The 24790-nt window shown below is 40.9% G+C and overlaps 1 protein-coding gene across 3 annotated transcripts; it reads left to right on the top strand.

Annotated features, from left to right (window-relative positions):
- The first annotated feature begins 1015 nt into the window (after positions 1-1015).
- Positions 1016-24762, top strand: gne (glucosamine (UDP-N-acetyl)-2-epimerase/N-acetylmannosamine kinase). Of its 3 annotated transcripts, none has more exons than XM_078279077.1 (14): positions 1016-1144; positions 16927-16998; positions 17148-17296; positions 17935-18181; positions 18497-18704; positions 18804-18956; positions 19153-19365; positions 19728-19815; positions 20573-20783; positions 21135-21264; positions 21359-21580; positions 22078-22260; positions 22815-22931; positions 23116-24762. In XM_078279077.1, exons 2-14 carry the CDS (start codon positions 16945-16947, stop codon positions 23349-23351), a joined length of 2211 nt encoding a protein of 736 aa, XP_078135203.1. In that variant the 5' UTR covers positions 1016-1144; positions 16927-16944; the 3' UTR covers positions 23352-24762. The 3 variants fall into 3 exon arrangements, with proteins under 3 accessions (XP_078135203.1, XP_078135195.1, XP_078135212.1); XM_078279069.1 differs by lacking the exon at positions 1016-1144 and adding an exon at positions 8100-8266; XM_078279086.1 differs by lacking the exon at positions 1016-1144 and adding an exon at positions 10474-10494.
- Positions 24763-24790: the final 28 nt, after the last annotated feature.

The raw sequence follows: 24790 nt of genomic DNA, 5'->3' as shown, positions 1-24790 counted from the left end.
ACTGCTACTCCACCACTGCTGTGTGGTTACTGCTCTGCATTGGTGTTGCTGTGAAACACTTTTCTGACCTTTGATTTGTGAGGGTTTCTCTGTGCAGGCTGGGTTCATGCCCAAAAAGAATAACGGGTGTTTTAATGACTTTTCTTAAATGTCAAATCAGTGTACTTTAACCTGGTGGCGGGGCTGTTACACAATACATCCAGCTCACGTAATTCATACATTCAGACCATGCTGAGACGATTCACTCTATATTAAATAAAATAAAAAGTTAAACAACCTCAGTATAATTACGTAAGAACATAGAAATAAAATGGAGAACATGCAACATTTTAGACCCAAAAAACAGAATTTGAAAATCGGTCCTAGACAAATGTGTAAACATATTGATTTGTTTCACTCATCATTCAGTTTCACTTGGTTTCCTCTGCAGAGGAGAGAGAGGAACGATGTCTCATTAATTATTTTTTTCCCCAGGTTAATCAGGTGGTCTGACGATTTACATGTTGCCTTGTCGAAAATTGCCACCATATATGTTTTAGTAAATGTGATTAGACTGCTCCCACGCATGTGCAGAACCGCTAAATGGTACAACTCGATAGGGAGTATATCGATCTTTTTTTTATTTTTTACAGTCACTGATCTCAACCGCAGCCTGTTTAGAGAACGTGGGTGGTCGAGTGCCGAACTTTTTCCATTTGAAATTAACTCACACCTTTTTTTTTTTAAATTAGACGTCATGATACGTTAATTGATAGCCTACTTAGAAGGTTGTCTATATATATATTTTAATTTAATTAATCTAACAGGTGAATTTGTAATGTTCCAAATATACCTGTGTAACATGTTTCTGCAGTGTTCATTAGTAGCCTACTGCAGTTTTGATGTTTGTGAATGTGCTTCATGGCTTCCGCCACCAGGTGGTGCCGTTAAGTAAAGCTAATGGGAAGGGCGGTGCTCGACGTGGTGGAGTCACACGTTGAGCACCGCCCCGAATTGCACACTGCAGTGAGTGACAGTGAGAGGTATTTGCCTAGATGCACGTTGGCTAGCAACCGCTGGAAACCCAAAGCAGAAGGGAAAGCAGTAAATGGAACCACGGATTGTTTCAGCATGAGATGAAGACAGCGCCTCTGGATAATTAAAGGTAATTGTTCTTACGCGGGAATCCGCAACAGTGTAACTTAATAACGTTACAATCTAAATAGATAAAGAGGAATTAATAACTTCAGTGTAAGGTGGGGTTCGCCAGCTAACGTCAGCTAACCTTAACTGCTAGCTAACGTTTAACGTTCAGTCGGTATGAGTGATGATGATTTGGGCAACGTGTCCCAAACAGCAGTATAACACGACACTGATGTTGATATGGTGATGGTGAGCAATGGTTTTATTCCTTGCCGGGCTTGTCAACGAGCTAGCACATCCTAGCATAACTTTAGAGCTAAAGTCAGAGCGCAGCGTTGAAACGTCCACCGCGACGAGCGAGAAGTAACGTTAGCGGAGGAAATGTTGCCTGATTTGTTAGCTTAATGTTTGTTAAAACAGCTAAAAAAAAACAAAAACAGACTAAATCAGGTGCTTGTCATAAACTGCTGAAATTTAACCTTTACCGTTAGCTTACAAACTTTTCTGCCAGCACAAAGATGCCTTTGTGCTACAGGGACCGAATAACAAGGAGACGAGCAACATAACAATACATATCTTCTGATATAGCTAGATAGCTAAGTTGGCAAGCTACCCAATTACAAAATAATGCAGTATGTCTTTGTGTTACGTAACCTTAACGTTACATGGCACTATTGTTCGACTCCGTTTCATCTTTGGCATTAACGTTACTGCTTTGATTCTGGCTTATGGTTATACTAACATCTATGTTAACGGTATATACTGTTCTGTTCACAAGGACATATTGCGTTATCAACATCATTTTCAGTTAAAGGAATACTTTGCCAATATTCAACCAACTTTCTCTCATTTCTCTCTTTGGTATTATGTGTAAATGAACTATGTTAAATTCCCTCCATTTTACCGGTGCTCAAATTTCCCTACTCACAGAAAAACCCCAAGTGACGCCTTTGAAGTGAAGCCAAAGGCGTCACTTGGAGTTTTTCTGCTAGGCCGGGCCGTTTACTACTAGCTATAGGGCTATGAATCTTTTGGTATCTCACATTCCAATTCTTGGGTCCACGATTCAAAATGAATTATCGATTCGGTACATAGAGGTGCTACTGCTAATTTCTAATTCTGAATCTAGTTTCAAGTTATTTATTGTCAGATGCACAACACAGAAGCAGTAGTTGTTGCTGAATCTTGGGTCTCAGGCTCCCTCCAACAATGCTAATAAAAGTTGTATAAAACAAAATCACAAGTTGGAAAAAAACTAAATGAGAATCTAAGACATGAAATTGGAAAGTGTGTAATAGGATTATGGAGTTTTTATATTTGAAAACGTTTTATCAACTGATTGCAATTATGTAAAGGAGGTCTCCACTGTACCGCAAGTCTCTTAGGAGTTTTACGGCAGCTAACATCCACAAGGTTGCATTGCTGCCACCTTCTAGAACTAGTCCATTACCTTACTGTGACAATTCAGTCTGTTATTAGGCAATATCTAGGTTATTTTGTAGGGGGGGGGGGAGGTGCAGATTGATTCAGAATCTTAGAAGATGGCAATCAGGATTCTTACATGAATCGTTTCTTCTCTCCAACACCCGTAGTAATTACAGACTGTACTTCTGCACAGGGTCACAAAGAGTATCTGATCCAGAGAGAGAGCGGCCCCTCTATCGCCTTCTCAAGCTCAGACCGAACTCGGTTGAAGCTGTAAAACTACGCGGCGCTGATCAAATATAAACAATGATTATATTACTGTGTTGCCTATTTCTCGTCCAATTTTTTTTTTCAGAAACATATTTTCATCTTATCGTTTAACTGTTATACGAGATTGTTTGCTACCATCTGGCCGCCATTCTGTGTCAAAATGGACGAGGTTGACAAGCTCATATTACATCACCCACCAGCAGGAGCATTTGTTGGTCCAGTGCGTTCTGGTAGTTGTAGGTTTTCTACCTTTTGAGCTTAAGGAAATATCACAGCTTCTTTTCTGTTTTCTCGCGTCATGTAGCACCACTTTCAAAAGTTTTCCCCCATTCTACTGCATAGACAGACCATTTGTATGCAAAGACCCTCTTTCCAACAGTAAAATACGTCTTTAATTCAGCAGAACATTATCTAAGATTGGTTAGGCCTGGTTTTTGTAATTTGAGTTAAAGCAACACCAAAGCACTTTTCCTCTTCGGTCCCCCTACAGGTTGGAAGCGGAATTGTCCATTACCGTTCTCATTCGAACTACAGATCCGCCCACCCGATCTGGCAAACTTGCATAGTGCGGTTTTAGCATATACAGGGCCGCATAGCGAATGCAGAAGTGCCGTTCACCCTGTTACGAGTTGATGAACCACTGAAACAATTTTGGAAACATTATTTTAAGGTACAAAAGAATCTTTGGTGTTGCTTTAATGAGTGTTGACAGTAGAGCTGCAAAGATTAATCGATTAGTTGTCAACTCTTAAATTAATCGCCAACTGTTTTGATAATCGATTAGTCTGTTTGAGTAATTTTTTAAGACAAAAGTGACTGTGACAGTAAACTGAATATCTTTGAGTTGTGGACAAAGCAAGACATTTGAGGACGTCACCCTAGACTTTTGGGATACACTGATCCACATTTTTAACCATTTTCTGACATTTTATAAACCAAACAACTAATCGAATGATCGAGAAAACAATCAACAGATTAATCGACTATAAAAAATAATCGTTAGTTGCAGCCCTATTGACAAGAGATCCAGGTGGTTCCTCACGGGAGTTACCAAAAGCTTTGCTTTTAGGTGAACATTAGGTGGCAGTATCTTAAAATGAATAAGACATACCTTCATTTTTGTCTGTCATTTATAGAGCCTCAACTGTAACACTGTACAAAGATATGTTTTTATGATGCTTGATTGTTATCTTAAAGCTATGTATTTATAAGGTTAGTAAAGCAGATATCAGTCCTGAAGGTGTGAAATAAAATGTTATATGAGGAAAACAAATTGATAACTACAACTAGGCCTACTCCAAGTTAAGAGTAAATCATCAAATCAGTAAATCATAATTAGCTAGTTAACAGGGAATTTGGGTTGAAAGACTAATTATAGGGAAGCTGTTTCTTATAAGAGAATTTGGGGAGCTTATGATCTTGACTTAATGGTCAAACTCGGACTGGACTCGGTGGGGATGCAGGTTCAGGGCATAGCTCATGGTCTGTGGCTTCGTTTGCTCTTTGAGTGAATCTACATTGTGACATCAGTGTTTGATATGGTATTACCTCTGTCCTTTGTGTACCAGGATGTCGCACTGTGTCAACACAGCAGTTAAAACAGTCCACGTATTTATATTTACAGCTGGCTTGTAGTGGTGGCGCAAATATTGCATCCTCATGTCAAAGACACGAATGCAGTAGGCCTATGTGTGCTCACAATCACTTTATTTTTTAAAGGTTATTTTCTTTTTTTATTAATCTGCTCTATTACTTTGGTCTATAAAATGATGATAAATGCTTTTCACAATTTTCCAAAGGTGACATCTTAGATTACTTTTTTTGTCCCTTTTAAATGAATGTAAACATTTTGGCCTAAGGGCAACACTCAAGCCTGATGGATTTATGACACACCAAGCAGGACTAGTGGCAACTAAGGCCGACTGGTGGCGCCCCACGTCACTTTTGTCTTTGCCCGCAAATTGCTCTTGAATACACCGCAAAGACTACAACCGACGGCCAACTGCCACGTACGTTCTGCGCCTGTGTGAGAGGAAATAACTCTCTATGCCAGCAGGTGGCGGTAATCTATTTGTCATTTAAAAAAGGAAACCGGATACAAACGTTGCTATGATACTTAAATGCTACAACTAAATGGCGCTTGCCTGAATCGAAAGATGGCTAACCCGACTGTCCAACCAGACTGTCCATTTCCAGGGCTGTGATCCGTTTTCTTGGCAAATAAGTCTCCCTGCGGTGGGGAGCGGAGGGACCGAGCGGAGGGCCCACTGTGGCGCTGGCAAGTTAGCTAACGTTAGCTTGCTAATTCCACACAACATGCGTTATTATGGAACCCACCCAACTTCTAGGCAAGCCCCGCCCTTCAATAGCACTCACACGCTGCTATTGGTCAGGCGTCCATGCTTACGCTAGGTAACGTAACCCGATTTGTTCAGGTCCTATCCCCTGACCAATCGGCTATCCTAACCTTAATCACTCAAGGTCAATGCCTAACTCCAACCAATCAGCCTGCTTCTTAGGGCGGGACTTGCCTAGAAGTTACGTGGGATCCATAATAACGCACACAACATGTCTTCATGCTACACTGGTTACAGAAAATGAGCCGAACAAAGTTGTCACTCATCTGGCGATAGCAATGTGCTTTCCTACGGTGTGACAAGAAACATTAAGTTGTTACATTTGACTAATTCAGTTGTCAGTCTAGCACCAACCACGGTGCTAAGAAAGATGGGTGTACGGTCTTTATACGGTATAGGACATTATTTTATTAGTTTATTTTCTAATGTGTAGGTATGTTGATATTTTAAAAGACATGTTTATGTTGAAATAAATATACCTACACAAGTAGTTATGTATCTCGCTTTACGTTTGCGATTATGGACATAATGTGCAAAAATAGATATTCCAAAAATATGTTTTGACAGCTCTCTGTGTAGCATATTGGATTGAGATGAGATGGAAAAATGAGAAGAGCCTTCTGTGTGCACTCTCCCAGTCGTTTGTTTGCTTTCCTCACTACCTTTTTTCTTCTTGTGTAGTAATTTGCTTAAGCTGAACAGCCATTCAGATGTATTGGCTATTCAGCTGACGCCAATTCAACATGTTGAATCGGCCAAAAAAAGGTAGACGAAGGCCAACGCATGGCGACGGTGCATGACACACCGCAAAAACTAGGTCGACAGACACTCACTGTCTGCCCTACTTGGACCGAAGGCCGACGATTTTAGGTCTTTGAGTTTACATTTTTATCATGTTTTATTCATTTCCCTGAAATGAAAATATATGGCAAAGTTACTTGCACTCTTTTGGTAAATTGAGGGAAGCAGAAGCCTCTAGGTTCCTGAACTTCTTAAATAAACAACACAAGTAAAGGTGAGTCAGTGTACACTCCTGTGAATCAGAGACGTGGCAGACTGCAGTAAGCTGCATCCTTTTTATGGCTTTGTCATAATTTGACCTCTGATCACAGCTGTGTGTGATAAATGTAGGCACTATAGGGTCACTTAGGACGGACCAATGAGGTGAATGCTTGCAGATGGTGCAGTCTGTTAGTACTATTAGTGACTCTGTGTAGGCGTATCTGTGTTGGTTGGTGGAAATGTGCAGGTCTGGACAGAGACTGATTGTTACTGGGCTGATTGAAAAAAGGGAAAGCCAAACACTCAGCCCATAAAAGTATATGGTCAAGAATCTTTCATTAAGATTGAAAACGGCAACAAGTTTCATTTAGCACTATCATTTGGCTTATAATAAGGTATAACATGCAGAGTCTCAACTGTCTCAACCTTTTGCTGCAGGCTGCTGTCTTTGCCTGCTTGTCTATGTCGCAATAAATAGGCCTAAGTCATTTAGAAAAAAACAATCAAAAACAGCAGTGGTTTATTCTATTTCTAAATAAATAATATGGATGGGCAGATTTTTATATTTCATCATGTCAAAATTGGACTTGAGGATAACAGCAGGGAGAAGGGCAAGTAAATCAGGGGTAGGCAAGCAGGGAATGCATATTTGATCATTTATCAGAATCCAATCATTTATATATAAAAAATTATAAAATATTTCTTCTATATCGTTAATAATAGTTTCTTAGTGTGTTTTCTTGCAAGATTCACTTGCGGAAATGGGGAAGCGGAAATGGCCGTTTAATCGCAGATAAGGTCCAGATAAAGACTGAAAGGCTATTATTAGGGATGCTAATTCAGAGTTTTTTTCTGACAGCCTACCCTTGTTAACCGACCATTAACCGTAAACCGACAAGCAGGCATCCTAGTCCCAGTTCACAAGGCCAGGACGCTCTGACATATTTGTCACACACAAGTCCACAGCGGTGTGTCAACGCTTGTTTCCCTGGCATCCACCTGCAAGGTTGTCAGCTGTGTGTCTGCCGGCTAGACTCTGTTTGTTGGACGGCCGATTTAAACCGCTAGTGCTCATTAATATAGTGGCATGTGTCACGTTCAGGGATGGAAATTAGTGAATTTGACCAACCACGGCGGCGGGTAAATAAGAAGCAGCATACTGTTTCACTCTTGACACTTTTAGAGGAGACACACCTTCATTGGTTAGCTTACGACGAGACAAGCCTGACAATTTCTATTTCTTATGTAGTCAACACGCATACGATGTCCGACAGGACGCCCTCATAGTTGCAGACGCCAGCTAGTGGAACTTGGCAAGCGGGCCGCCCGTTGCTGGGGCAACGCAAGACTGCCATCCCGCCTCCTCCTGTCTGAACCCGGCGTGAGGCTCAAACATGATAAGCCATGGCTGAATCTCCAACGTTTCTAGTCATCTAGACATGCGCTGCTCTTTTAGGTAGCTGCTAGAATATAGTCACTGAACGAGCATGAGCAAGGTGGGTGGGGCCAGGCCAGATCCAGGATGTTAGTATTTACCTCATGAAACTAACATGCTTGAGTATTGTAGATCTTGTATTATGTTTCACTTGCAGTTACACACTTGCCAGTTAAAAACTTAAAAAAAGTGGCTGGTAAAAACGTTCAGTGGCTGGTAGATTTTGGAATCCACCTGCCACAGTGGCAGGTGAACAAAAAAGTGATTTTCCGTCACTGGTTAATATAGGGACTCGCAAGGCGATCTCCTGTGCTGGATGTCTAAAAGGATACAGTGAAATGGAAAAAAATGTTTCTTCCCTTTACTCAGCCACTCACAAGCTCTAATCTAGATCAACCCAACCCCGATCTCACTCAGACCCTCCCCCAGCTGTATGTCTGTGTCACCATTCTTCTCTCTCCTCCTCCTTTTTCCATTCCTCTGCTGCTTGCTGGCACGTTCATGTCCTCCAATCGTTGCCTAATGCGGCTGCGCTAAAGGGAGAAATAAAAAGATAGAGGGATTAGAAAAAGAGCAGTGAGTTATTTAAACTGAGAATCCAAAGAGGCGTGGGATGGAAAAGCATCCAGCTTTTTTGTGCATAGATAACCCACATGTAAGTCATCACTCTCATATTTTTTCTTTATCTTCACATCCTTCTTTTCTGTCTCACTGTCTATCATTGCCTCTTGTTTATTCTGTGTGTACTGTATCGCTGCCTGCCTCCATCGCTGTGCCATCCCTGCCTTTGCTCTCTCCATGCGTCCCTGCCCCCATACTCTAACACTGGCTGCTGTTGCTGTCTTGTGATGCTTGAGTAGAAGTCACTGGTGTTCTGAATGAGACTCGGGGTAAATACTAGTATTTAGTCCAATAGGTTTTTTGTATAGAAAAACCTAGAATAGAACAAAGAAATGGGTTTTATCTTGTTTTAACTACGTCTCACAAATACTGAAATAATTGGTATGAATTAGCATTCACTGTTTTAAAGGTGTGGTACCTGTTAGTAGAGCTGGGCAATATATCAATATTATATCGATATCGTGATATGAGACTAGATATCATCTTAGATTTTGGATATCGTAATATTGTAATATGGCATAAGTGTTGTCTTTTACTGGTTTTAAAGGCTGCATTACAGTAAAGTTGTGTCATTTTCTGAACTTACCAGACTGTTCTGTTATTTGCCTTTACCCACTTAGTCATTATATTCACATTACTGATGATTATTTATAACAAATCTCATTGTGTAAATAGTTTGTGAAAGCACCAATAGTCAACACTACAATATCGTTGCGGTATCGATATCGGGGAATTTGGTCAAAAATATCGTGATATTTGATTTTCTCCATATCGCCCAGCCCTACCCGTTAGCCAGTGTTGATAGTAGTTCATTTCCATGCTTAAAAAAGGGCTGTCTAAAAACTGTCTTGTCCTTCCTTTAGCTCATCTGTGAGTTCATGGCTTATAACTGGGGTGATGATGAAGATGATACACCACATACAATTAAAATTCAACCAAGACTAGTAACAAAAGTAATGATTTAACAGAAGTAAAATGAAATAGCAGTGTGTCTTCAATGCATTAATGGAGGGAAACATTATCCCTCGTTATCTTTTTAATTACTGAAGAAAAAAACAATTCTTTGAAGATAGACGGGCTGGTGTTGACTGGTGGCTGAATTAAGTTGGCCGATGAGATAGTGTTTACATTCCACCTTAGCCAAGGGCAATGTTAGACCAATCTGGTCTATGGAACTGTAGTATTATTTATGAGGGTTTTATCTATGAAACAGTTTTGCCAAGTGTGATCAGAACTCCAAATAGAGGTTATAATGAGGGTTGTCAAAATTAACAGGATATTAACGAGTTAACGCAAATTCCTTTTTAATTTTTTTTGACGCCTTCTGTGATTTCGCTCGGTAGTTTGGGAAATCAGGAAGTGTCTCTCGCTGTCGGTGCTTGTACATGGAGCAGACAAGTATTTTTTTATTTTTTACAGTATTGACAGTGCTTCCACACTGCTGACATGTTTGCTGCATTTATAAAGCGTGTGCACCTCACTTTTTGCTGGTTGGTATTTGATCGCTTCATCAAAAACGTAATTGTTCGGTAAAATTAATTTGGCTTTTTCACTGATTCGGCTGAAAACCGAAAGGTATTTTCGGCCGAATAATTTTGATTGCCGAACAGTTGGTGCATCCCTAGTTAGAGTTATAGTTATCGTTCTTGTTCTTGGTGTGGCTGGCCCTTTTTATGGCATTTTTCCATTACATGGTACCTGCTCGACTCGCCTCGCCTCTACTCGCCTCACTGTTTGTCCGTTTTCCATTGGAGATTTTTGGTGTGTTGTTGTTGTTGCCACAGTCAGAAGACACATTTAGTTTCAAATGAAGCTGGAGGCTGTTCAGGACACCCCCGTCTGTCGCTTTCACGTCGCCTTTTGGTATCGGCTCAGCTCGCTTGGAACCTCGACTGAGGTGGTACTAAAAAAAGTACCTGTTAGCAGGTACCAGGTACTTTTTTTCGTAATGGAAAACCAAAAAAGGCGAGTAGAGTCGAGCAGGTACCACGTAATGGAAAAGCGCCAATCGTCAGTGTCACAATGGGCCCATGACAGAATGATGATGCAACTCCTTTTATGCAAATACAGTACAAGATGAAATGACTTGAATGACTAATATGCAAAGAATTTCTCTGTCCACTTAAACAGAAAACGGTAGCATCCTGAATAGAATTATTACAGGTGAATGGTACTCTCATGTATACATTTCTTCCCTGTTGGCACTGATTTATTTTTTTTCTCCCGGAACAGGACTAATATAGGGAACGTTAACATCAAAAGGTATGATTACACTCTGATGAAATGCAATGTTTCAGGTAAAAAGAGCAGATGCACTTGTTGGGGATTTCCTCCTCTGTGTCCCCCCTTTTGGAACAATGTGTCTGACTCCAAATAAAAGACCTTTATATCCCTGTGCATTCGTTAAATTGGAATTACATTGATCCTAAGCAAGAGCAAAATAAGACGATAAGATAAAGTCAAATACATTCGTTTAATCAGTCAAGCATCTGAGTTTCAATACACAGATCTGTGGGATCACAAAACATGCAGAGACTTGCAGAGTCATTGTCAAGTTATTGTAAAATATCGTTTTCTCATCTGTTTTTGTCATTTAACCGCAATTTACTGGGGAAATAATAATAATACTTTGGGTACATCTGCAAGGGTATATGAAATGACTTAACTGTTTGTCACTGACCGTTGCCTAACGTTACCACGTCCACTTGCCGTTAAATGGTTAGCCGGTGGAACACAACCGGCACAGGTTGGTGTAGTAAAGCGTTGCCATCGTCATTTCCGTAACGTCTGTTGTGGCGCACACAGGTGCCATTCCGTTGTTTCTAGTCTCGTTGGCATTGGGATTCTGGTACAACCTGTTCACGATTATCAGACGGTCATGTGTCACAGACGGCAAGTTATTCTCTGATCAGTATCACGTCAGGAACATTGACTTAAGTGGAACGGAATTACTGTGGTGTGACATGAATGAAATTAAGTTAAGTATGGCAGCATTCCTAAAGCAGCTGCACTCACAAGACATAACACAGTCCTTTTTAAGGACAAGGCATTTTTTTTATTCGTGTTATATGTTCTTTGCTCTTCTTGATAAAGGGCTCCGTGTTTTCCCCATTGATAAACTTAATACACCCTCTTATGTTATTCTCTCTTTCTGAGTAGTCCCCACAGTGGGAAACCACTCATTTGATCTTTGTTTGCTCATTGTGATGTCAATGACCCTCTATTCCTATTCCCAGAAGTCCAAAGGAGTGAAATGCAGCTCCGCCAGTGGCTAAATCTAATCTCGGGAGTTTGTAAATCCCAAGCACTCAATCCGCTCTAGAATTTAAGGTCTCACATTGGCTCAAATGCGTACAGTGAAAATGACACCTGGAAATTGGTGTTTTATATTTAAGAACTAGACTTTGAAGGTTTAATTGGGAATCTGTCATAATGCATTCATAGCAGCAGATGGCAGCACAATAATGAGGATTCTCTCACCAGTTATAGTTTAACATATAGTTGGATGTTGGTATGTATACGTGACAAATGGTATTGTGACATCTGCTGTTGGTGCACACTGTTGAAGGCTAAAGAGAAGATGGAAGACATTTTGACATGTCACAGTAAGAAAACCATAGGTGTAAATAATAAAATAATGTTTCATTCAACTGCTTCAGTTTTAGTGACCTGGTATGTGCATGCTGGCTTACTGTCTTGCTTACTGGGACTCCTGAATATAACAGAACCACTGTAAATGTTAGTAGCACCTACTTTATAGTATGTCAAGTCAAAAAGAACTACTGTAAAAAAAGGTCTATTAAAAGTCTGGGGCTAAAACTATATTGTTGCAGTTTTGTGTCAGGTGTGTAACATTATCAGCTAAAATCATAATTGTACCAAAGATTCTTTTGGGACTACTCAGTGATTTAATCTTGATTGCTTTACTAATGTCCCAATTTGACTGAAGTTGTTTAGTAAGGTCTGACCCTCAGATGACTCTAGCCCTCTAATATAGCAGGGAAAGGATAATGGAGATACATAGTTAAAATTAAATGGACTGACACATTTTAATGTTTATAAAATATACCAAAAAAAAAAAATGGATCACCAGACGACTACAGACCTGTCACCTTGATCTCTGTGGTTACTTTTGAGCGCCTTATACTGTCCCAATTAGGGCTGCAGCTATCGATTATTTTAGTAATTGAGTATTCTACCGATTATTCCATCGATTTAATCTAGTAATCGGATAAGAAATACTTAGTAAGAAATACTTAGTAAACAGCAATAGTAAATATTTATTATTGCTGTTTACTAAAAACAAAAAAGGAAACCTGTCTTTTGTATATATACAAAAAGCAACATTTTTTATTGCCAAATTCCAAGACCCTTAAAAAACAAAGTACATTTTTGGTGGCCCAAATGTTAATATTTTTCACCCCCTTCTCCTTCTTGCCTCTGGCTCTTTGCAGTGGATATGCAAAAGAGCTGTTCACTAACCAGATGGGTAAATGTGACAGTACAAAGCTTACAGCAGGGCTATTCAACTACACTGTTCTGGGTGACACATTTTCAGAAGCCTAATACACAGTGAGGAGAGAGACTAAAGAATGCAGACATCACCGGCATGATGACGTCATTCACGTTCATATTAAGTGGCCGTGCTGGGGGGAGGAGCCGGTTTGTCTCCGGCATCAGCTAAATTTCCAAAGATTAGTAGCAAACTAATAAACAGTTACAAGCACGAGTAGCATGCTGTAGGCTAGTTGTGTAAAACAGCGCGGTGGACGAGAGCAGCAGACGTTTATTACCTTGTGTTGGGTTTGCTCCGTGGAATGGATGAGTACACTGGATGTTTTCTACAAAGATGATGTAGCAGCATGTTTGCAGATTAAAATGATCCCAAACTTTCTGTCGTTTTCTCTCGCCTGTCTCTTCTCTTAGACCCTCGCTATTTTCGTCTTCATTCATTTGTAATCTGGGCCGTCAGTCTTGTGTCCACAGAAGCGTCAACCTGTTGTGCGCTAGTAACAATCCTCCGTGCGGAAACGCAGTGAGCCGTACAACCTTAATTACATTGATTTAACGAAGCTTCGAGGATTTTGTGTAATTATTCGAGTTATTCGAGGAATCGTTTCAGCCCTAGTCCCAATTCACAACAATCGCCGACCCACTCCTGTTGACAGTCAACATGGCCCTTCATAGGGCTGCACGATATGAGGAAAATATGCGATAACGTTGTTGAATACCGCGATAACGAGATTACTTGCGATAAATAAACATGTTACAATGTACTCAGTTCTGCATTTCTGCTGAATAAAAGGAAATCATTTCTAACATTCTTTTATTGAACAAATTGAACATTGAATATAAAGAGCACCACTAAAAAAAAATGTTACATTTTAATGTGCAGTTTTCTGTTATTTTCTTTCAACTTACACAAAAAAACCTGAGTGTCTATCGCGATATGTCCCATCCTTTCGCAATTTGTATATTGCGGCAGCTGATATTGCGATGACAAAGAAAAAAAAAACATGCATACATTGTGCAGCCCTAGCCCTTCATTTCATTCTCCAGCACCTGGACTCCTAAGGAGCCTATGCCATGATCCTGTTTGTGGACCTTACTGTAGCTCTTCCTCTGATCCTATCTTCCCGGCTCTGCTGCAGGACAAGCTCTCCCACCTGCACGTACACAACTCCACCTGCAGGTGGATCACAGTCATCCTCTCTGACAGGAAGCAGCATGTAAAGCTGAGAAACATGTCTCTGACTCTCAGGCCATCTGCACCAGTTGGCTTAAAGAAGGCATTATTTGCCCTCTGCTCTTCTCCCTGTACACCAACAGCTGCACCTCCAGTCACTAGTTCGTCAAGCTCCTGAAGTTTGCGGACGAAGCCACCCTCATTGGACTCGTCTCTGGCTGGGTTGAGTCCACCTACAGGTGGGAGATTGACCACCTGGTGACCTAGTGTGGACAGAACAACTTGGAGCTAAACACTCTGAAGACGGAGGTGAAGAAGTGGAGGTGGTTGTGGACTTTAGGAAGGACACAGCCCCACCCTCCCCCATCACCCTGGGTGACTCCCCAGTCAACATTGTGGAGTCCTTCCGCTTCCTGGGCTCCCATCATCTCCCAGGACCTCAAGTGGGAGCTGAACATCAAATCCCTCATCAAAAAAGCAAAACAGAGGATGTACTTCCTGCAGCAGCTGAAGATGTTGTCTCTGGCAACTTGCCAGAGACAGTGATTGGTTACTTCTACACTGCCATCATCAAATCCATCCTCATCTCCTCCTTTACCATCTAGTACGTTGCTGCCACTGCCGAGGACAAGGGCAAACTGCAGTGTATCATTCGCTCTGCTGAGAAGGGGATTGGCTTCAATGTGCTGCTCCTTTCAGGGCCTGTACATCCAGGACCCTGAGGTGGGAAGGAAATATTGTGGGCAACCCCTCCCACCCTGGTCCCACAAAACTTTTTGAGTCACTCCCCTCTGGCTTTCCGTTTCTTCCCATCTCCAGCTGGCCTCGGGACCCGCACTGACACAGACTATGCATTACATTAACACACACCTGGACTATTCTCTCTGTACATTGCACATATTCTATATACTCTGCACTTTTTCACATCCCCTAATCAATATTTTTTGCACATCCTGCACTAAACTGTACAGCTTTCTCATTCTAAAACATACATATTTGTTATAATATTTTTTCATATTTCATTTTTTCATATTTCATAATTTGAATTATTTTTATTTCCTCTTAATATGTTGTATGCACCAACACCAAGGCATATTTTCCTGATAAGTGAAACTCTACTTGATCTCCTACCGTGGCCCTCATCTGTGGATTGGCCTCCCACTACATGTTAAAGAAGCTCACTCAGTTGACATTTTTAAAACTAGATGGAAAACCCACCCACTACTCCACCCACTCTGAGACCTTGATTTCCGGTTTCAGCAGTCTGGTCCGGTGAATGAGGCTAAACCGGTTTGCTAAGCAGTTCAAGTGGCATTTGTCACTGCGGCCCCATTTATGCAAATTTAAAAGTAGCCTACATTAGCAACCTGTGCTGACACTGTCACAACGCCAAATCTCACTAGTATTGCAAGCAGTGTTGTGCAGTAGGGTTACTAGTGTAAGTACTTATCAGTAGCGTTGCAGTTTCTTAATCAAATAGCTTTTCAGTAGGGTTGGCCATCGAGAACCGATTCCTACTTGGAATCGTTTCAAAAATTACGATTCCAGTGGAATCATTTCTTTATTGGAATCGTTTAGAGGATTTGGTTTCAAATCTGATCATCGCTTCCCAATTTAACATGCGTAAGTTTTGGTTTCCATAGCGACCAGGCGCTTGTTGTGTTGCAGCCTTGGAGCCCAGTAAGCAGCGCTCTAGTCTGGCTTTATTTTACGTTGAAAAAGCCCGGTAAAACTACAATCCACCGTTGACTCAAAATAAAACTTTCCTCTTATTTGTGAAAATAGGCATGTGACCCGTTCCAACTCCACCCCTCAAAGAATCGGAATCGAGAATCGATAAGAACCGGAATTGGAATCAGAAACGTTAAAATCGGGCAACGATGCCCAACCCTACTTTTCAGTAGCTTAGCTCTTTTTACTGATCAAGTAAAGTTGTAAAGTGCGGTAGTGTCCACACAAGCTTCATTTCCCCGAGCATTCTGAAGCTCTAGCACAGCGAAACTTTCTGCTGCGTTCTGAAATAAAACTGCTGAGGATCAGTGAAGCCACCGCTGTTATACAGAGCCAGTGTCTGACGGTCTGACAGTACTTTACTGCCAAGCAGCGGAGATCACATTTTAGAAGCGGTAGGATCATCTTTTAGCTAAAGAAGGCCGGGACAAATTAACAGTGTCTTGGGTAAGTTTCGATCTGTGTTATAAATCTGTGATGTACTGTTTCCTGGAAGATGGTTTAACTGAGAAGCCTAAAGAACTGATGCAGCTGATCATCTGCATTGTTTGTTTTAAACAGTGGAAGACCAGAAGTACAATTGTTTTACAACAGATAGCAACACTGTGTGCAAGCAGGTGCTCTCTCTCCTCCGAAGGAGTAGATCTATGGACAAAGACAAGCTCCTTCCATAGAACAAACTGAATTTATCTCACAGCACTTTATAAAAGATCTTGGACTTTACGCACTTGATGTCTTTATTATATTTTACACATCATGCACTGGTTTGCACATGTTTTTTTTTTAACAATATAACATGGACTGCTGTAGGCTTTTTATGAACTTGTACTGCGTAAACTTGAATAAAGGTCTTTAAAAAAAGAAACTGCGCATGTTCTTTTTGTTTACTAGCAATTTAATTTGTTTTTGTGATGACAAGATGATATATGGCAGAGTTAGTGTCAAAGAAAACTAAAACCGAATGTCATTTATGGGCTTCAGTCCTTATCAATTTCCTCCTGTCATGTGACCATAGTGTAACAGGAGTATGACTTTCACCTTGCCATGCAAAGCACTGTCTCATAGCATGTTTCACACCTCTGAACAAATGTGTCAGCATGTGTTCTTTATGTGAAATGCAAAACATTTTTAGTGTAGTTTTGTTGTGTTCCCATGCTACAGCATCTGCATATTCGGTGAGTACGACCTGCAGGTTAGAGTGTTGAAAATAATGGATAATATTATGCTTTATAAACCCATTACTGGATCTCACCCTCTCTATTGTGATTGTTTTCCAGGAGTTATACTATCTAAGAATGCTGAGGAGCAGAGAAAAGATGGAGAGGAAAAAGATGGAAGAGGAGAATCAGGTATTAAAAATAATTTATTTGGAACATTATCATTCTCAAGTTGTTGAGATTCAGAAATATGTATATAAAGCCTTTATGCATGACAATTATAGTATTCCTGTAATAACAAACTGTGTGTGTGTGTGTGTGTGTGTCTCCATTTGGTGTAGTGCAAGAGGAAGTTGAGGGTGTGTGTGGCGACATGCAACAGAGCCGACTATTCCAAGCTGGCCCCCATTATGTCTGGAATCAAAATGCACCCTGACGAGTTTGAACTGGAAGTTGTGGTGCTTGGTTCACATCTCATTGATGACTATGGGTATGAAAAACTGGCACGACGACGTCCTTCTAAAAAAGCTTGTTGCAGATGTCCCAAATCAGTAAAGTGGTGTATAAATTAGGGATCGGCCGATACTGTTTTTTCAAGGCCGATATCGATACCGATTATTTAGTAGTTAATGAAACCGATAATGAAACGATGTGATACGATATTTACAGGGAAAATTTAAATCTTTAATTCAAAATTAGGATTTTGGATGTTACAAACTCCAACACAAAACTTTGTTTAAATGCTTTAAGCAATTATTTAATACATTAGAAACTTTCAGCATTATATGGTAAAAGATAGTCAGATAGTGTTGTGGGCGGGACATTAAGTCAGACTCAGTGGTGAGTGAAGCGGAGCAGATACACAGACAGAGCTGTAGCGGAGCCAAAGTAGCGCACTTTTTAATTAATTACCTTAATCTGCAAACTGCCAAAAACCGACCCAATAATCGTCCAGGGCCGATAATCGGTCTATCCCTTGTATAAATTGTAATGGACGCAATAGCCAACACAACAGACCATAATCACATACAGGTTGTCAATGGGTTTAGATCGGCATTCATTGTGGAACTCTACTCATTTGTTTAGGTTTCTCCTTTAATTTGTCTTTTCCTACTTCCCACTCTGCAGGAACACTTTCCGTATGATCGAGCAGGATGACTTTGACATCGGCTCCAAGCTCCACACCATAGTCAGAGGAGAAGATGAGGCAGCCATGGTGGAGAGCGTTGGGCTGGCACTTGTGAAACTACCTGATGTACTACAGAGGCTGTGTCCTGACATCCTTGTCATCCATGGTGACCGTTTTGACGCACTGGCCCTAGCAACTGCTGCAGCGCTGATGAACATTAGAATACTTCACGTGGAGGGAGGAGAGGTGAGGAGGTGGGGCTCTCGAATATCGGGCAGAAGTTCTACTGTGATTAATCTAGTCCTACGTTTTATGTTATGTCACACTACACACAGTGTGTGAACTATTCGGTTATATACTTTTTCTTTTTAAGTGGTACAGTGAACAATAATGGATTAAAGGAATAAATGACAAATGATTGACACTGCAGGATTTTTAGCTTCTTTTACAGTCAGAGCTTTTAATCCGATGCAACCGTCTGTAAGGCGTTCTGGTGTACAAAAACTCTGTAGTAATTGTTACCAAATGACATGAAACATCTCTATTCTCCCTTTTTCTCAGGTGAGTGGTACAATTGATGACTCAATCCGCCACGCCATCAGTAAACTGGCCCATTACCACGCCTGCTGCACGCGTGGGGCAGAGCAGCACCTCATCGCCATGTGCGAGGACCACTCTCGCATCCTGCTGGCTGGCTGCCCTGTATATGACAAGCTGCTGTCAAGTAATCACAGAGACGACTACATGGATATCATCAAGAGCTGGCTGGGTACGTGAGGATACAGTCATGGGACAGAAATACAGCGTGAGACATTAGAGTATGTTTGTATGTCATGCGCGGGGTGTTTATACATGTTGCATGTTGCAGGTGACGAGTCGCAAGAGTCTGAATACATTGTGGCTTTGCAGCACCCAGTTACCACTGACATCCAGCACTCCATTAAGATCTATGGCCTGATGCTGGATGCCTTGCTGTCTTTCAACAAAAAGACCCTCATCCTCTACCCGAACATTGATGCCGGTTAGTTTTGCTTACTGGTCCCCTTAGCCCCTACTTGTTTTTCCAGGCTATGTTTTCCTCTATGTGAGTGTTTTGTCATGTAGGATGACAAACACGTTTGGATTGGAGATTGTTGTACATTTGTGAAATTGTATTAATTTAATGAATAAATGCATGTACAGTATGTCACTTGACCTGTCCCTTCTTATGTAAACAGGAAGTAAGGAGATGGTGCGTGTGATGCGAAAGAAGGGCATCGAGCAGCATCCCAATTTCCGGGCGGTAAAGCACATTCCCTTTGAGCAGTTCATCCAGCTGGTGAAGCACGCCGGCTGCATGATCGGAAACAGCAGCTGTGGTGTACGAGAGGCAGGGGCCTTTGGCACGCCTGTCATTAACCTGGGAACAAGGCAAACTGGCAGAGAAACAGGTATGTATGACAGATAACGTGATTATAGTTACCTGCTGCCTCTGCCATAATTATGGTCCTGATTTGCTCTCTGACAGAGGAAGGTCAAGAGATGGATTAAATCACTAATGATGCGTCACTTGTGCTGAAATAAGGTGCAGTTCTGCAAAAATTGTTACATTTGGTCACAGGGCGTTTTTAGACTTGTGTGTTCATGTAGACAGTTTGTCATCTGACACAAGTCATTGTTGTTCTAAACATTAGAGGATTGTGGCAGCTGGAAAACAAACCTGCCGCTAAGATATTGTTAGCAATACAAAGCAAGCATTATTTTCTGCCTCAGGTCTTACCAACCGTGTTGATGACTTTTCCCTCTCCACCAGGTGAAAATGTTCTACATGTCAGAGATGCCGACACTCACAACAAGATCTACCACGCTCTGGAGCTGCAGTTTGGAAAGAGATACCCCTGGTATGACCAATGTACTGCCTGCCTGTCTCACCGGGCCTTTGTCCTCCAGTTGGTCTCTTGTAAATAATTTTTTTATCTCTCTGAACTGTAGTTCCAAAAGCATTGATTCTTTAATGTGAGCATACACGTTTGCTCTGGCTATTATTAAGGCTTACCACAACAATTCTAGCCTTTATAGTACAACAAGCGAACTTTAAAATGTCTACTTTATATTTAGTTGTATTTACTGAGCCCCCTTCCAATGACTGTCTGTCTTTTAAATCACTAAGCCCGCTGTCTCAGTCAAACTCGCTGCTCGTCTTCCTTAACAAAGGAGCAAGCCGCATAACTTTTCTAAATAGTCTGACTGTCTGGCAGATTCTTTCTTTTAGTCGAAACAGTGTTTAAAAAATGTAATAAATAAATAATTTCACACATTCTCTGGCTAACGCACAAGGAGTATTGGGGTCTGACATAAGAGTAAACTTGGAGCCATAACAGCCTTTAAAAAGTATTTCATGCTGTCAGAGAAAAAATGTGTACCTCAACATTAATCATTGAGATGTGATCATTAGTGCAACAGTTTTAGCCCGTAGAGATCTGTGCAACAGTAATGCTCTGCCTCTAGTGGATTGTGGAAACGTTGAATTTAAGTACAGGATTGACGCCCTTTATTACTTAGAAGTCATGTCACCATGTTTACACCTTACAGATCCTAAAACATGCCTTTGTCTTTCCATGGTTTTCTGTTTTTTTAAAAGTAAGTGTTTTTGCTTAGCTCTAAGATTTATGGCGATGGCAATGCAGTTCCTCGTATTCTCAAGTTTTTACGGGCCATTGACCTGAATGAGCCCCTCCAGAAGACTTTCTGTTTTCCCCCGGTGAGAGACTGCATCTCCCAGGACATCGATCACATCCTGGAGACACAGAGCGCTCTGGCTGTTGACCTGGGAGGGACCAACCTCAGGGTGGCGATCGTCAGCATGAGGGTATGCTGCATGGACTCTGTAATCCTTTAGACGTAGCCGTTTCTCGGTTTTTATGGGCCTAAAGTATTCATCCCAATGCTAGGTGCCACTGCTCATGAACATATTTGTTTCTCTCTTTGGTATTATGAAGGCATTTACTTTTAAATGGTTGTCAATAAAGCTATGATTCAAATTAAAACAATAAAACCTTAAAAACATGATTTATAGGCACTAATAGCCTTAATTAATATTATAATAATATAATTAATAAGCCTAATTTAATTTTGCTATCTGCTATAAACCCATGCTCTTCTTTTCTTTCCCCGCCACCACTCTGTCCCTCCTCCCTTTACCACCTCCCTCTCTGTCCAGGGTAAGATAGTAAAGAAGTATACTCAGCCCAATCCAAAGACCTTCGAGGCCAGGATGCAGCTCATGTTAAAGATGTGTGCAGATGCCATGCAAGACACTGTCTGCCTCAACTGCAGAATACTCGGTGTTGGTATGAAAAAGCGCACACTCACATTACTCCAATATAATCGGCTGTGATGCTGACAAACGCGATATAAAACTATAATCTCTCATCTACATTTTAGGAGTGTCCACTGGCGGGCGTGTAAATCCCCAAGAAGGTGTGGTCCTGCACTCCACAAAGCTGATCCAGGAGTGGTCTTCAGTGGACCTGAGAACACCCATCTCCGACGCCCTGCACCTACCCGTCTGGATCGACAATGACGGCAACTGTGCTGCGTTGGCTGAAAGGAAGTTTGGTCACGGCAAGGGGGTGGAGAACTTTGTCACTGTCATCACAGGAACAGGTGAGTCAGGATTTTCATTCATTAAATAATATGGTCATTCTTTATCAGTGTAAGCAGGGTAGGTGCAAGTAATAACATTTAATGAAGCCATCATAGTATTGTTTTACAACTGTATTTTGGATGAAAGGAGCATTATCTTCTTTAAAAAAAAGAAGAAAAAAAAGAAAAGTTCTGCAGTTTGACATAATTCTTGATCGTAGAGCATCTATATTATACAGTAGTATGTTATACAGTAAATGCAGTCCATTTAGATCTGGTCTTTCTGTGGACACATCTAGGCCGATCAAGACATTTTTAATTCTCCAGTTTGGTGCCTAAGGAAGAATAAATAAGGAATCCTCTACTGTCATAGTATGTGTATCAAACTGTGAGCCCTGTGTCATGAAGCAAATTGTGATCATCACTGTAGCTGTATTTGAAAGTAAGTACTTGATGAGCTGATGGTACTGACTGTCTTTTACCTACTGAGGAAGTACGTATCTTGACTCTGTGTGTAGGTATTGGAGGAGGGATTATCCATCACAATGAGCTGGTTCACGGCAGTACCTTCTGCGCTGCAGAGCTGGGCCACATCATGGTTTCATTAGAAGGCCCAGAGTGTTCGTGTGGCAGCAGAGGATGCATAGAGGCCTACGCGTCCGGCTTGGCCCTGCAGAGAGAGGCCAAAAGGCTGCACGATGGTGGGTGCTCGTGGCCGAATGTATGAACCTTCAAGGAATGTGCTGTGACTCAATTACACCCAGATGACGTGTGTGTGTGTGTGTGTGTGTGTGTGTGTGCGTGCACCCCCCCCCCGAAACCAACTTTTAGTTTTGTTCACACTTTGGCATTGTATGTGCATAAAGGAATAGTTCACCTAAAATGTTGTGTCCACTTAACACACACAGGTAGGTAAGTAGTGTAAGTAAACTGTATTTCTAGAGAGCTTTTCACAGATTGAATCACAAAGTGCTTTACATAAAAACAAAATACACCCTTAAAATTGCAAAGCCATGCATAAAGTGTAGATGACGCAGGCGTGAATATAGGTTGGTTAGATTTATTGGTTGGAAGAATTTTAAAGTCATGTCTTTGCCCTTTTTTTTTTTTTTTTTACTTTTAAACTAAAAACTAGTTTATCTTACGATTGATGACTTTGCTGAAATCTAGCAGGATGCAAAAAAAACCTAGCGAATTGGTTGTCATTCATAATTTACATACGAATACATTTGACCTGTGTGGGTGTGTCTCTCAGAGGACCTGCTGAAGGTAGATGGGATGGATATGAAGCTCACAGAGCCAATTACTGCTGCCCACCTCATCAACGCAGCCAGACTGGGGAATTCCAAAGCTGACGCTGTTCTGAACAAAGGTGAGAGTACAAAGCAGAAATGCATACAAAATAAAATAACAGAAAAAAAAAGCCCCCTGTCATTGTAATTTTCCTGCCGCCCCTAGCCATCCTTCAGAGGTCATACATAACTCCTCCTAAAATCTTCTACTAAAACGAGAGAAAAAAATCTAATTTCTATCCGTCTTCATCTTCCCCTATCCAGCCTCCACAGCCCTAGGTATTGGCATCGTAAACATCCTCCACATAGTGAACCCCACGCTGGTGATTCTGTCCGGAGTCTTGGCCTCTTACTACCAGACCCCAGTGAAGCGCATAATCTCTGAGAGAGCCCTCGACTCTGCACAGAAAATCGAGGTTGTCACAACAGACTTGGAGGAACCTGCTTTACTTGGAGCGGCCAGCATGGTGTTGGACTATGCAACCAGAAGGATATATTGAAGGATATCGTCCTGACATTTCACACAGGACTGCTACTTTTGGAGCAATTACGCATCAGCTTTTGAGTAAACGGCAACGCCATCTTCCAGTCAAAATTATCCTTACTGGGTAGGACTCACCCACTCCACTTGTAACGTAATGTGATGGAATGGGTGGATGGAAAAGTCTGTCATTATAGAAATCTTGTATCAGATGTGACCAAAATATTGCTGAAACATTCTCCTGCAGCTTCCTCTCAATCCTCCTTAATTGCTTGCTATCTCACTTTTCTTTAAATCTTGTATGGAGTTTTCATTCTCAATTTGATTCGTTTTCAAGATAAGGGTAACCGTAGTTATTATTTTACATTTCCATGTTTTGTTATGACGAAAAATGATTTAAGGTGTGGGGGGGAAATGGAAGTACATGAAGTGTAGTTGGTGATTAGGCCTGCACGATTCGGGGGAAAAAATATGAATCACGATTTTTTTTAGCTTAGAATTGATATCACGATTCTCTGCCACGATTTTTTTCTCACGAAGTGTAATGTTTATTGCACACATGAACCATGACAAAACAAAACAAATTGGCAGTACCAAACATAGATTTTTTTTTGGCACCTATAGCACATTGCGCATCGCCACAAGCCTGCAAACATAGAGGCTTTAATGAATGAAGAAAATAAAGTACATACTGGCCAGTTAAGTACAGTAGGCTACCAAAAATAGTGACATATAACACATTGAATTAAATATGGTCCTGATACAGGCTCTATCTGAACTCCCTGAACATGTCTTTACATAATTAAAACATGTTAATCAACATGCTACAGCTAGTCTCTAGAGAAATGGAGTCAATGTCAATTGCCAATGTAAGTACAGTATGATTTTAACTCTTTAACTGCTTGCCTTTTATGTCTTCAGCTGTCCTATCAAAATAAAGGCTGAAAATGTCCCCCAAAAAAAAGTCATTTAAAAATTAAATCGTGAACAGGGGTGAATCGAGATTGCGATTTTATAACAATTAATCATGCAGGCCTATTGGTGATATTGAAGGCTTACATGGTATGAAATTGTTAATAAAATCAGTTGAAATACTATAATGAAATATTAAGGTAGCAACTGCTTTAGCCTAACAGCTGCCACAGCATGAGGAGGGCCAGAGGGTGAATCTTTTGCCTGAATCAGGTGAAGTTTTTTCCATTTAATTTACACACACATTATGAAGAACTGATTTTGAAGTTTCCTTGCCTTTCAAAGATATATTGTATCTTAAAAATATTTACATGGTTTGTATGTAATAACATTTGAATGGATTTCTTTGTAATCTTTTTGGTTTATTTCCAAATAAATGTACTGTCTTGTTAAAGATATACAAAATAAATAAACCTGTAAGTGAGGAAAGCCAGGAAGTACAAATCCTGCTGACGCTTTTTGCCGTCTTTGGCTGTTAATGCTGCT

This window comes from Sander vitreus, chromosome 2 (genome assembly GCF_031162955.1).
Source record: "Sander vitreus isolate 19-12246 chromosome 2, sanVit1, whole genome shotgun sequence".
Classification (NCBI taxonomy): Eukaryota; Metazoa; Chordata; class Actinopteri; order Perciformes; family Percidae; genus Sander; species Sander vitreus.
Note: the sequence above shows the minus strand (reverse complement) of the source record. Positions and strands in the feature narration are given on the sequence as shown.

Coding starts and splice junctions, on each gene's coding strand:
- gne (XM_078279069.1), top strand. CDS start 8,225: ATGGAAAAGCATCCAGCTTTTTTGTGCATAGATAACCCACAT. Junction 16,999..17,147: donor AGATGGAAGAGGAGAATCAG/GTATTAAAAATA, acceptor CATTTGGTGTAG/TGCAAGAGGAAGTTGAGGGT. Junction 17,297..17,934: donor CATCTCATTGATGACTATGG/GTATGAAAAACT, acceptor CCCACTCTGCAG/GAACACTTTCCGTATGATCG.